Source organism: Juglans microcarpa x Juglans regia, chromosome 1D (assembly GCF_004785595.1).
Source record: "Juglans microcarpa x Juglans regia isolate MS1-56 chromosome 1D, Jm3101_v1.0, whole genome shotgun sequence".
NCBI classification, from domain to species: Eukaryota; Viridiplantae; Streptophyta; class Magnoliopsida; order Fagales; family Juglandaceae; genus Juglans; species Juglans microcarpa x Juglans regia.
The window spans coordinates 47,756,901-47,769,455 of NC_054594.1; the positions used below are offsets into that span (position 1 = coordinate 47,756,901).

A 12,555-nucleotide genomic window follows, 5' to 3' on the forward strand; every position below is an offset into this window, starting at 1 on the left:
TTAAGTCTAGAAAAATTTCAGATTTGGACTTGTTAAGTTAGCTTGTTTAAATTTTGTATCATTATTTTTCTATATGGACCCTACAAAATAAACGATTTCGGGGGACTCTACCACCGATAATGCTAATGAGTCAACACAAGGGTTTAGTAGCATTCATTCACTCTCATCCAATGTAAGTACTAAAACGAGTGGTAATGGACCTAGTGGTGGTAGAACTAGGTCAATGGTTTGGGATTACTTTACAAAATATCAAAAGGTGATCTCACTAAACCTAGGGCTACATATAATTACTGTGGTGCTTCGTATGCATGTGATACAAAGACCAACGATAAAAAATCTATAAAGCACCACATTGAGAAACAGTATAAGAAATGTTCATTTAATAAGATGGACAAGTCTAAAACTACTTTAGGTTGAAGGTGAATGATGGAGGAAGTGTTAGTGGAGGAATTGTTTCTATAGCATTTAATTTTGAGGCCTGCAGACAAGCCTTAGCGGAGATGTTGATTATTGATGAGTTGCCCTTTAGGTTCGTTTAAGGGGAGGGTTTCAAAATATTTTTCCTTGTTGTTTGTCTTTAGTGGGTAGGGATTCCATCCCGTGTCACAATTGGGAAAGATTGTTTTAAGTTGAAAACCGCTCTTCAAGGGCAATAGATTTCCGTTACCATGGATACATGAACATTCGTTCAAAACCTCAATTATATGTATGCCACTACACACTTTATTGATGATGATCGGAATTTACACAAGATGATTTATTTCTTTTTCTTTGGTTGAAAATCACAAGAGTGGTACACTTGATAAGGCTATAGAGATATGCTTGCATAATTGGGGGCGACCGAAAATAATTGTAATGACGGTTGATGATGAAAGTTCTAATAACAGAGCAATATCTTATTTGAAAAAGAAAACCAAGCATAGAAATGACACTCTCTTGGGACATCAATTTTTGCATGTTCGGTATTGTGCTCACATATTAAATTTAATTGTTCATGAGAAATTGAAAGAGCATGATGACTCAATTGCAAGGGTGAGGAGTGTTGTGAAATACATAAAATCCTCCCCTCAAATATGAAGTAAATTTAAGTCGTGTGTACAATTAGAAAACATTAAATGCAAAGGTCAAGTTTGCATGGATGTGTAAACTAGGTGGAACTCCACCTATCTTGGAGAGGGTGGAAAAATTTAGAAAGATTTTCGAACAGTTAGAGGAAGAAGATTCAAACTTCCTTGCTAGTATGAGATGATGACGACAATGATGATGACAGTGATGATTCCTGGATGATGAGAACGTCAAGGAAGTTAGGTCCTCCCAAGAATGACGATTGAGAGAATGTAAAGTTGTTTGTGAGGTTTTTCAAGTTTTTCATGATGCAACTTTACGTTTCTCGGGGAATAAATATGTATTTTGCAATTCTTTTTTTACAAAGTTAGTTACAATTCAATATGTGACTGACATGGAATGTGAAGAAGGAAGCCCTGAGGTGGGATTAATGGCAATGAATATGAGGAAAACATTTGATAAATATTGGGATAAGATTGCAAATATGAATTTGTTGTTGTATGTTGAGCTTTTTCTTGATCATCGATACAAGATGAGATATCTTGAATTTTCATTAGAATCAATATATGGCTATGATCTGGCAAAAGCGGTTGATTTGAGTTGGAAGGTGAAATATACTTTAACTCATACGTATGATGCATATGTATGATGCATATGTTGAAAGTGAAGAAGGTAACAGTTCTGTTCAACAACAGTAGCGCACAAGTCCCCCACGTGTAGATGTAATTGCTGCAGTTAGTAGACTTGAGGATAGGAAGGTACATAGATTAGTCATATTTAAGCAACGGTTACAATCAGAAAAATCTTTGGAAAGCAAATCAAAGGTTGATAGATACTTAGCTGAAACTTGTGAGAAACAAGATGCAAGTTCTGACATTCTAAATTGGTGGAAAATTAATTCAGTTAGATATTGGGTACTTTCAAAAGTTGTACGCGATGTACTTGCAATACCGATATTTACAGTGACATATGAATCGACATTTAGCACGGCGGGTTATGTACTTGATCATTTCCAAAGTAGTTTATCTCCAACGATGGTTGAAAGTCTCGTTTGTGCACATAATTGACTTTGTTCTTCTTTTACTCCAATCAGCTTTAAGACTTTTATAGATGAGGTGAAAGATTTTGGGAAACAACTGGATATGAGTATGTAATAATTACAAATTTACTTCATTTTATATCTTTTATGATTTATATACTATGTAAATTTATATAATTTGTTTTGTTTTATCTTTTATATATAAAACTTGTTAGGAGGTTGGAAATTTTATGGAGACGTCGAATATAATGCCTACATCCAATGCAGATGAATGAGATGAGAAGAATATACTTTTATACTACTATACTAGTTATTTTGTTATTAAACTAAAACATTTAATATTTTTTTGCTATGTTTTTTGCAATAAAGTTGTGAAAACTTGGAGTTTTCGACTTTGAGACTAAAGATTTGGAGTTGAAGTTTTTTTTATTACTATTCAGTCATTTATAATTTGTAATTTCAACTTAGATGCATTGATTGTAATTTGTAAATTTTATTGTGTATTTTCGTTACTTTTTTTGGTTTTGTAACTTTTTTTTCCTTTCATTTGGAGTTTGGATGATTACATTGATTAGGGATTTTTAGTTTTATTAGTATTTTTTCCTTTTTTGTATATTTTTCTTTTATTTATATTTTCGATGTTATTAACATTTTTTTCTCTAGTTTTTTTTACCATTTTCTTAATGTTAATAATAATTTAGGTTGAAAATAATCTTAAAATCAGGATTTCGCCCAGAACTTGACTAGTAAAATCAATTAAGTCGAAACTAAAAAAGTGGCCCATTGGGATAAGGATCAAACCGACCGAACCAGACTGATTAACAATCGTTCGGTCTGGTCCGGTCTATATGCCAATTCAGTTCGATCCAGGAGTGGAAAAACCATGGACTGAACTCCTTCGATCCAGTCTACAAAATCCACTAGGGACTAACCAAATCGGACCAAATTCATCCCAGTGAGAACAGATTCTATAAGCACTGATGGAATCATACGTAAAGGCCCCAAAATATATTCGGACCACCATTGGGCCCAATGGCATGGCCCATTTGGTTATAGGCCTAGCGTATAAGTTTGAATCAATTTCCATTTTTTATTTATTTTTATCCTGAAAGCAGATCTAGAAATCATTCGGGAGGATTAGGGTAGAATTCAGGCATCGCCCTTGGAAATAAATCTGGAAATATCGTCGCATTTTCTATCAATAATTATTTTTGTGTAGAGAAATTGAATAATGGGGAAGAACGAGTTTCTGACGCCGAAGGCAATCGCGAACCGAATCAAAGCGAAGGGCCTCCAGAAGCTCCGATGGTACTGCCAGATGTGCCAGAAGCAGTGCCGCGACGAGAACGGGTTCAAGTGCCACTGCATGAGCGAGAGCCACCAGCGCCAGATGCAGATCTTCGGTCAGAATCCAAACCGTATCGTCGAGGGCTACTCGGAGGAGTTCGAGCGCTCCTTCCTCGACCATATGAAGCGCAGCCACCGCTTCAGCCGCGTCGCCGCAACTGTCGTTTACAACGAGTATATCAACGACCGCCACCACATCCACATGAACTCCACCCAGTGGGCCACCCTCACCGAGTTCGTCAAGTACCTCGGCCGCACCGGCAAGTGTAAGGTCGAAGAGACCCCGAAAGGTTGGTTCATCACTTATATTGACCGAGATTCCGAAACGCTCTTCAAGGAGAGAATGAAGAATAAGCGAATGAAGGCAGATTTGGTCGAGGAAGAGAAGCAAGAGAGGGAGATTCAGAAGCAGATCGAGAAGGCCGCCGAGCAGTTAATGCCGCTCGTAACCGACTCTCAGAAGCCCGAGCCTCAGCCCGTGAAGGAATTGAAATCTGAGGCTGATGCTAAAATTGGCTTCGCGCTCGGCTCGTCTTCGAAACTGAAAACGAAAGAGAGCAGCGAGAGTTCGAAATCGATGTTTGATGAAGATGAAAACGAGAAGAACGACAAGAGAAATCAAGGGGCGAAGAATAAATCGGTTTTGGAGGAATTGATGCGCGAGGAGGAGATGAAGAAGGAGAAGATGAACCGAAAGGACTATTGGCTGACCGAGGGAATCGTTGTGAAGGTCATGAGCAAAGCGTTGGCCGAGAAGGGTTACTATAAGCAAAAGGGGATTGTGAGGAAAGTGATCGATAAGTATGTTGGAGAGATTGAAATGCTTGACAGCAAACATGTGCTAAGGGTCGACCAGGCTGAGCTCGAGACCGTGATTCCGCAAATTGGGGGCCTCGTGAGGATCGTGAATGGAGCGTATAGGGGAGCGATTGCCAAGCTGTTGGGTGTGGATACGGAGAAGTTTTGCGCCAAGGTGCAGATAGAGAAGGGTGCCTACGTTGGTAGAGTGCTTAAAGCTGTTGAATACGAGGATATCTGTAAAGTTTCCCAGTGAGGTTTGATTGAAAATTTAACTTGTAGTTAATGGAGATTATCATGGCATTATATATGATATTTTCTGTTGTTCCTTGAAATGTTTCATTCTGCTTTGAAAGTCTCTGAAAATATTATTCTCTTGAATACATGATGCTTCCTCTATCATTATCCAGGTTTGCCATTTGATCGATGATTTAGATCCTGCTTGCTAGGGAAAGAACGGTGAAGGCTGTCCTATACCCAAATAACTTTTACCCTTATAGAATGGACGAGTTTGGATTTTGCACAGGTGTTTTTTTATCTATGCAATATAGGAAGAAACCAAATACTGCAGCCAAAACTTTGGAAGAAACGAAATAGGATACGTTGTAGCCTGGGGTTTACAGATTTGATTAGAATGTAATATGAAAGCCTAAAGGGAAATAAACTCGATTAATTTCGCTAAACCTGCAGCCATCTATACAATTTAACACAATCTGGTTGATAAACTTAACATTTTTTTTTTTTTTTTTGATTTTGCACTGGGTGTCTAGGAACAACGTCCCGACTAATCCCAGGGTACACAAGCTCTTGGCAAAGAGTTTCCCCCAAGTGCACCTTAGATAATTCAATGAAAAAATCCCCAGTCCGATAGCCCCTAGAGATTGTTTGAACTCAAGGGGATTTGAACCTTAGACCTGGAGGGAGCACACCCCCAAACCAAGGCCTTTACCACTTGAGCTAACCCCTAAGGGTTAACGACATTGAAAAATAGATGACCCACTGAGGGAACTTTATCCTTAAATCACAAAACAAATATTTCTAGCGGTCTTAACAGTAATAAAGCAGCAGGGGAAAAATGAATAACACCATATACTTGTGAAAACAAGGTTTAGGATAAGAAGAAATACAAGGTTGGGTTTTACTCAAGGGTTTACACATCCAGCCAAGGACCACTGGATTGAATCAACAATAGCAGGGAAGGATAAAACATCTCATAAAAAGCACACTGTAGACTTCCCCAGCCCATAGGAGAACATAACAAACTAATTTTTAGTGGCCATTGAGAGAAACAAACTGCCCAAATTGCTATGAAAGTGGTGATAGTATACGGATGAAGCAAAACTAGCAAAAAGAATCAGTAGTGAAATAGGATAGGAAGAATAAAAAAAATACTCACAAAGAAGATACAAGGTATAGAAAAAGAATATCAACTACACAAGAATTAACTATAGGATGCTGCACTGTGTTCAAATGAACTGAAAAAAATGAAGTATAACTTTCTAATATAAAACTACCCAAGGACCACTGGATTGAATCAACAATAGCAGGGAAGGATAAAACATCTCATAGAAAGCACACTGTAGACTTCCCCAGCCCATAGGAGAACATAACAAACTAATTTTTAGTGGCCATTGAGAGCAACAAACTGCCCAAATTGCTATGAAAGTGGTGATAGTATACGGATGAAGCAAAACTAGCAAAAAGAATCAGTAGTGAAATAGGATAGGAAGAATAAAAAAAATACTCACAAAGAAGATACAAGGTATAGAAAAAGAATATCAACTACACAAGAATTAACTATAGGATGCTGCACTGTGTTCAAATGAACTGAAAAAAATGAAGTATAACTTTCTAATATAAAACTACCCAAACACAACAAATAAGTGCTTTCTAATATCGTGAGCACCAGATAATGTATCTTGAGGATCATTTGGACACCAGTTCCACAAAGAGGCAAGCCAAAGTTATGGTTGGATCACCTAAAAGGATAGCCAGAATGGTCCCAAGGAACTTCACAATCCGCAAATACTTGCTACCTCTTCCACGTCTTCTAAACAAATTAGCTTGAAGTGGTAGCTCCAGCTCCAGGTTCTCCAACGCCAAACAGTTACTATCTTTAGGCCCATTTTTCCACCTCTCAAGCACCATTTCCGTTGCGCAATACACATGAAAATGGCAATTGTCACTCTTGGCCAAATAAGACCAACCAGGGATGCCCTTGACACCATTCGAAAGCTTCCTCTTCTTGCACCATAGGCACTTCTGGGACACCTTATTGCAAAGCCGGAATTTCACACCATCAATATAAATTTTATTCTTGAGGTTACGACAACAAGGGTGCAAATCCCAACCTTTTTCTTCACAGTGATAAACAAAGCCATTTATAGCCTGTCCGCATGCATCACAATACCTTTTGCAGTTTCTCACACAGCATCTTCCCGGAGGTTGATTAAAGAATTTGAAGGTGGATCCTTTAAAGAACTCGTGGGAAGTTGTGGGGGTAGTGAACATGCACTCTTCATGGAGATCAAAGTCACACAGGTCACATCTATATCTTGGTCCATGACCAAGCTCCAGGCATCCATCACACCTGTATGGCTTTCGATAATTCTTCAGCTCAAGCTCATGGTTCGGGTGGCTATCGTGAGTTTTCTTTGTAATTGTCTTCCTGACAATTTCTCCCGGCATCTTAAGTCGCTACCTACATGTAAGAAAAAGAAATTGATGGTGATTAATTGAGCGTATCATTTTCATATTGATCTTCTAACTCGCACAGCTGTACCATAAGAGAACAAGAGCGGTTCTATTGCTCCTAGTGCTATGTTAGTTGAATCTGGAACTATTTTAAGCATTTGGCAGGCATGTGATGGCTCTGGAAGCATTATAAACTTATATAGCAATAACATTCCTTGGATATATTCAAGACAGTAATTGTATGCAGCTTTGACAAATGATTTGCAAATGAAATTTTACTATGGCCAAAAAGGAAGAAATGAAAAATATAAAAGATACATGAAAAAGGGGAATCCAATGATACAAACGTAGAAAGGGATGTTTACCTGATTATGAGAAAGTTGATGTAAAGACTGTTTGCTTGATGCAGGAGGCAGAATTATAACTTATGGTAGTGGCAGAAAAGGCGATGTGACTGGAGAAGTGCGTTTGGATCCCTTTTTTATAGACAGAATTTTGAGCCTTTTTTTTCTTCGATCAATGTAGATTAGCCAAAGCCCCAAGCATCGAAGCTTCTTGGCATTGCGTCCCACTCAGATTGCAAGATGCTGGGCGTTAAAATGTCGGCGTTTACCTGAAGTCAACTGACTAGACTGGGGCTGGTATCTTCTGCATTGCAACTTCCCTACATTTACCTGGGCCGTTCAGTATTCCCACTTGGATGAGAAAACAATTGGACCTCTGAAGGGTACACAATCAGAACTTGCAGACTTGTGCGGTATTCAAAGCTGTGCCTTTGGCGCACAACACCCAAGCTTGGGTGTCACGCATGAAAGCCAGCGTTAACACCTTCTGAGTACTTTCAGTGTGAACAAAGACAGTTCATGATATCTCAAAAGTCCTATGTTAACGTATCGCCTGGTTTTACAATTTGTGATGTTTATCACAGAACAGGAAGATTCTGACACGGGACAGAGAGTTCTTAGACAGCCCAATATCTATGGGGGCCTTGCTTCTGCTACAAGCTGGAGCAATTATTTAGGTAGCCTGGATACTGATGAGATGATGGTCTCGACATTATAGTTTAAAGTCTGCTTATATAAATTATTGGTTTCTAATGATACGGTATGTTATAATTTGGATGAAAATATCACATATAGGTGGTAGGTAGGAATGAGCTGGGCATTATATCATTGATATGACAATCATTACCATATAATTACTCGATCAAGTGAAAGCCTCTGTAGCATGAAAATGTTAATTTATTCTTTCATTTTGACCTGTTTACGTATTTATATTTTTTTTAAGAAAATAAATTTAGTGTATTGATGTATTTTCTTATTTTTTAAAAATATTTAAATATATTAAAAAAATATGAAAAGAAAAATAAGAAAAAAATAAAAACCTACATTTGTGCTAGACTACTGCCCAGCTTTGAACTCTTCTTTCTTTTCTTTCAATGATACAAGGCAGTTTCTATAATACCCCGGTCCAGAGGTTCAAGAGTTATTATATTTCACTTAAAATCACATCTTGTAATATAGATATAAACTTTGATTTCTAAATTACATATAGATCTTATTGTTTTAAACCGACTACCTTAATATAAGTAAAATAAGACATCACTATGCTTTAAAATAAATGTCAACCTCTAAGAATATCAAATCGACAGAGCAAAACAAAACTACTAAATAAACTTTCTAATAATCAAAGTACCCTCTTTATACTTAATATGTTATGCTCACATAGTCTTACACATGTTTTTTATTTTTGATCATCAACTGAAATATCTAAAATATCTGAAAATATTGTGAAGATAATAAGTGAGTTATCAATAATTCAGTAAACAAAAAACATATTCTAGTATGTAAACATGAGCCTTTTCAGAGAGTTTAGTATGCGGAAACAAAAACTTTCATTTTCAGAATGCATATCCCAAAAACATTTATCAAAACATCAGAGCGACATTTCAAATTGTTCATATTCAAAGACTCTTTGGCATAATATGACTGAACATCTTCATCTTATCATATCATTGCATATCGTATCGTATCATATTATATACTATGTTTAACTCCTGTAGTAGGGTTATGTTATCCCCGGTGGCCAAATTAGACAGTATCAAAATGTGAAATTTTTCTTTATTCATTCTCGAAGTTCCAAGTGTGCACACAGGAAAGAATACGCAAAAAAACCATTTTATTTCCAAAATAGGTATACTCATATCAGAAATGTTAGTACCAACCATATTACAGAATCGGAATTATCATATCAGAACCAAAATCAGAATCAGAACAAAATCATAAAGTTATGTCAAAAGTTTTTCAGATGCATATTATATCAAATAGAGTGTTGAACATATTCATATCATTTTCACATAACCAAAAACAGATTTAGAACATTTTCATATAACATATATAAAATTTCCAGATTTCACATTCGCTCTTTTGCACATTTTAGAAACATGTCAAAATATTACTCATATTTACACCCGTCATGTAAGAAAATACCTTCTCTTTTATACATATTTCATGAGTAATGCTAAATATATAATTGAGGTTATTTTCACATTTCTTTTCAAAACATATCATGCACTTTTTTATAAATCAACCTCAGTTCATTTTTTTTATGCAAAGTCTAGCATAAGAACCTCACTTACCTAGACTCTTTAACTTTTTAGATTTTCCCACAACTGTGTCGAATAAATATCAATCGTCACTTATAAAATACACATGTAACTTATATTTCCAAATGAACATGTACTTCATAATTAAAATCTGAGATATAAAAGTTTATATTTTCTTAATGTCTAAAAATCTTCATAACCTTAAAATATCACCACTTTCCAAAATACTTTGATTTTCATATAAATTCTCCAAATAATTTCACAATTAATTCCTAAGATGATATTAACTCTATAATATTGACAATAAAAACATAAATCTAGTGCTCATGTGTTAGATTTTAATTTCCCGATCTCCCGTGAAATTTTCCTCAATAACCTAGCTTCCACAAATCGATACCACCTATAAAAGTCGCAACACCTAATTCAAGCATATGGGCTATTTAAATTTGCGTGACCCAACATATAATCATATCAGACCGTAACAATCAATTACAACATGACCTTAACCCATGACTCATCAATATTCACTTAATCCTATGTGACCAAAGGGAACTAATAACCAACTAAAATTATATCAAGGGCAGGTTAATCGAGAGGAAGTGAAACCCTACGGCGGGGTTGTGGTTTCCATAGTGGTTGGCATCTATGTGCGACGGCATCTCTGTGACATCTCATGGCTAAGCTACGTCCGTGTGGCATCGAGCAAGGAGGAGCACGAAGCTCACATCATTATTGACTTGGACGTGTCAGTTACAGGTGCAAACGTGGGAGGTGGAGTAAAAGCACGCCGATCAGACTAGACTGCTCTCACGTGAAAGGGGCTATGGTTCGGTTCATCCGTGTGTTTGCATAAAGCATACGAAAATTATGAGAGCCTTCCGTTGGTAGTTGTTGTAGCAATGCACAGTGGAGGACTAGAACAAAAGCTTGCTCTATTTTTCTTGTATAAAAATATAGGCTTGCCGTGTTGGTTTTAGGTGCGGAGGAATTGAGTTGTGGTGGTGCAATTGTGATGCTAGCGGTGTCTGTGCGTAGGAGGAAGGAAATGGTAATGGTGGCCTTGTCGTGGCTGAGGGAAATCTTCTGTGGTGGTCTTGCTGGTCGTTGGGCTGTGGGGAAGAGGCCTAAAGGAGGCTCACAATGTCGCAACGTGAACAGCGTCGTGTGGGAGAGTTGGCGTTAAGACTGTTGTTGAGCAACATGGGTTGTTATAAGTGAAGCTAGTGTACGGTGGGGCTGGATGCTATCGGTGGTAGTGTCAAGAGGTGCAGTGGTTCAACTTTGGCACTTTAACCATGTGACAGGGTACTAAGGGGGTTGTGGGGTTGCTAGTTTCCCATGGGCTATGGGATGTGTTTCCAACGAAAGCTTTGTGACGGTGGTTTACGATATAGGGCTATTGCCGTGGTGGAGAGGAGGGCTACGGTGGTTGGCAGCACGTGGTGGAACCTGACGTGGAAGGCAACATACTCAGTGTGGACTGGACTTTGCAACGACTATTTTTGGTTGTTCACGGTAGATGTGGAAAGAGTTTTGGCGTGGGAGGATGCAGTGTCTTGCAGTTTGGGTTGGCGTGAAGGAGATCAGAGTGCGACGTGGGGCTTCGAGTTTTGATTCTCTGAACATGGAGGAAGGGTGCGGCTTGTGGAGGTGTCGTAACTACTTGATAATCTGATAATGGTAGTTTCCAAAATGTGAACGATATGCTTGTACGTGAGAGAGATATAGAGGAAAGAAAATTGACGAAATTTTGGATGTGCGACAACCCTAATTGAGGGAGATAGATATCTACATGCATACATATATATTACATATATATATGGGTAACTGAAATTCTAGAGAAAGAAAAAGGAATGGACTTATAATATGCGAGTCATATGTTGAGTAATTAGACTTGGGCCATTTCGTGGGCTAGACCATTTTAATTGATCCAAGAATCTCTCGAGCTTGCCCAATATATATGTGTGTGTGTATTTTTTGGCCAAGTTTCCAAAATTTTCAATGGGACTATTCTCTAATTCCAAAATAACCCAACACGTCCCATAACTTTTCAGGCCAATTATCAAATAAATATATTTCACTTTGTCTATAAAATACTAAATGATTCTAACGTAATTAACAAATCCAATAAAATTTTATATTCTATCAAAATAAAATTTTGGATCCATAGCCTGTTCAAACTTACTCGATAAATTTCAAACAGACTTTTCATAAATATTAACCTAAATAAAATTAATAATTCGTGGGCTTGGACCAAGTGTTACAGTTTCAATCTAAAAGAGTATGCTCTCTATGGTCATACAATTAGTGTCGAGCTTAGTTGTTTTACATGGATGTTTAATGTTACGTTATTTTCTTCAAACTAGACCCTCTATTTTTCTTGAAAAAAATAGATGGAGAGGATCTTCATTCTCGCTATAATTCTCTGAGACAAAGAGATGCAACGGCAAAATGTAACGGGCAGTATTGTCGTTACATAACCACGTGTCAACTAGCCATGCATTGAGCCTCACTCCTCTTCGATAAATATTAGGTGGTTTTTCATCATTACGGATCACTTTCTACTCTTAAATACGGACTAGGTAGTTGCATGTGGGCTTTGGAATGCCGAAATCAAGATTTTAATGTTCAAAACATATCAACTGTAACGAATGACGGCCACATACGAGAGCTGACTTGACCGGATATTGGTAACCAGTGTCGTTGGCACTTGGCGTGAGTCACGACGAAATAAATGAATAAGTAATAAGTAGGGGAAAAAAAATAAAAAATAAAAACTTTCCTGAAAAATGTTAGGAAGCCAAATTCATAGCTTAATTTCTCACCACCTCTTTTTTAATAATATGTCCGAAACAAAGTGTTGAATATACTTGAAATTATGTTCTCCATGACAATCTTGTGAATCAAAGCATACATAGAAACAATATATTTTGTTGGATTTTGTGTTCGGTCATGGATATAGATTAGATCATTTAAAGTCGACACTTTTCAATTCCTCAGCACAGCA

General features: G+C 37.2%; 2 protein-coding genes across 2 annotated transcripts; one reads left to right on the forward strand and one right to left on the reverse strand.

Moving 5' to 3' along the window:
- Nucleotides 1–3,198: 3,198 nt before the first annotated feature.
- On the forward strand, nt 3,199–7,981 carry LOC121253575 (KIN17-like protein). The gene is made up of 2 exons (XM_041153574.1): nt 3,199–4,506; nt 7,353–7,981. The coding sequence occupies exon 1, from the start codon at nt 3,336–3,338 to the stop codon at nt 4,503–4,505; it is 1,170 nt and encodes a 389-aa protein (XP_041009508.1). The 5' UTR covers nt 3,199–3,335; the 3' UTR covers nt 4,506; nt 7,353–7,981.
- On the reverse strand, nt 5,975–7,441 carry LOC121253582. Its single transcript, XM_041153581.1, has 2 exons — nt 7,309–7,441; nt 5,975–6,950 (listed from the first exon to the last, which is right to left on the reverse strand). The coding sequence occupies exon 2, from the start codon at nt 6,935–6,937 to the stop codon at nt 6,176–6,178; it is 762 nt and encodes a 253-aa protein (XP_041009515.1). The 5' UTR covers nt 6,938–6,950; nt 7,309–7,441; the 3' UTR covers nt 5,975–6,175.
- Nucleotides 7,982–12,555: the final 4,574 nt, after the last annotated feature.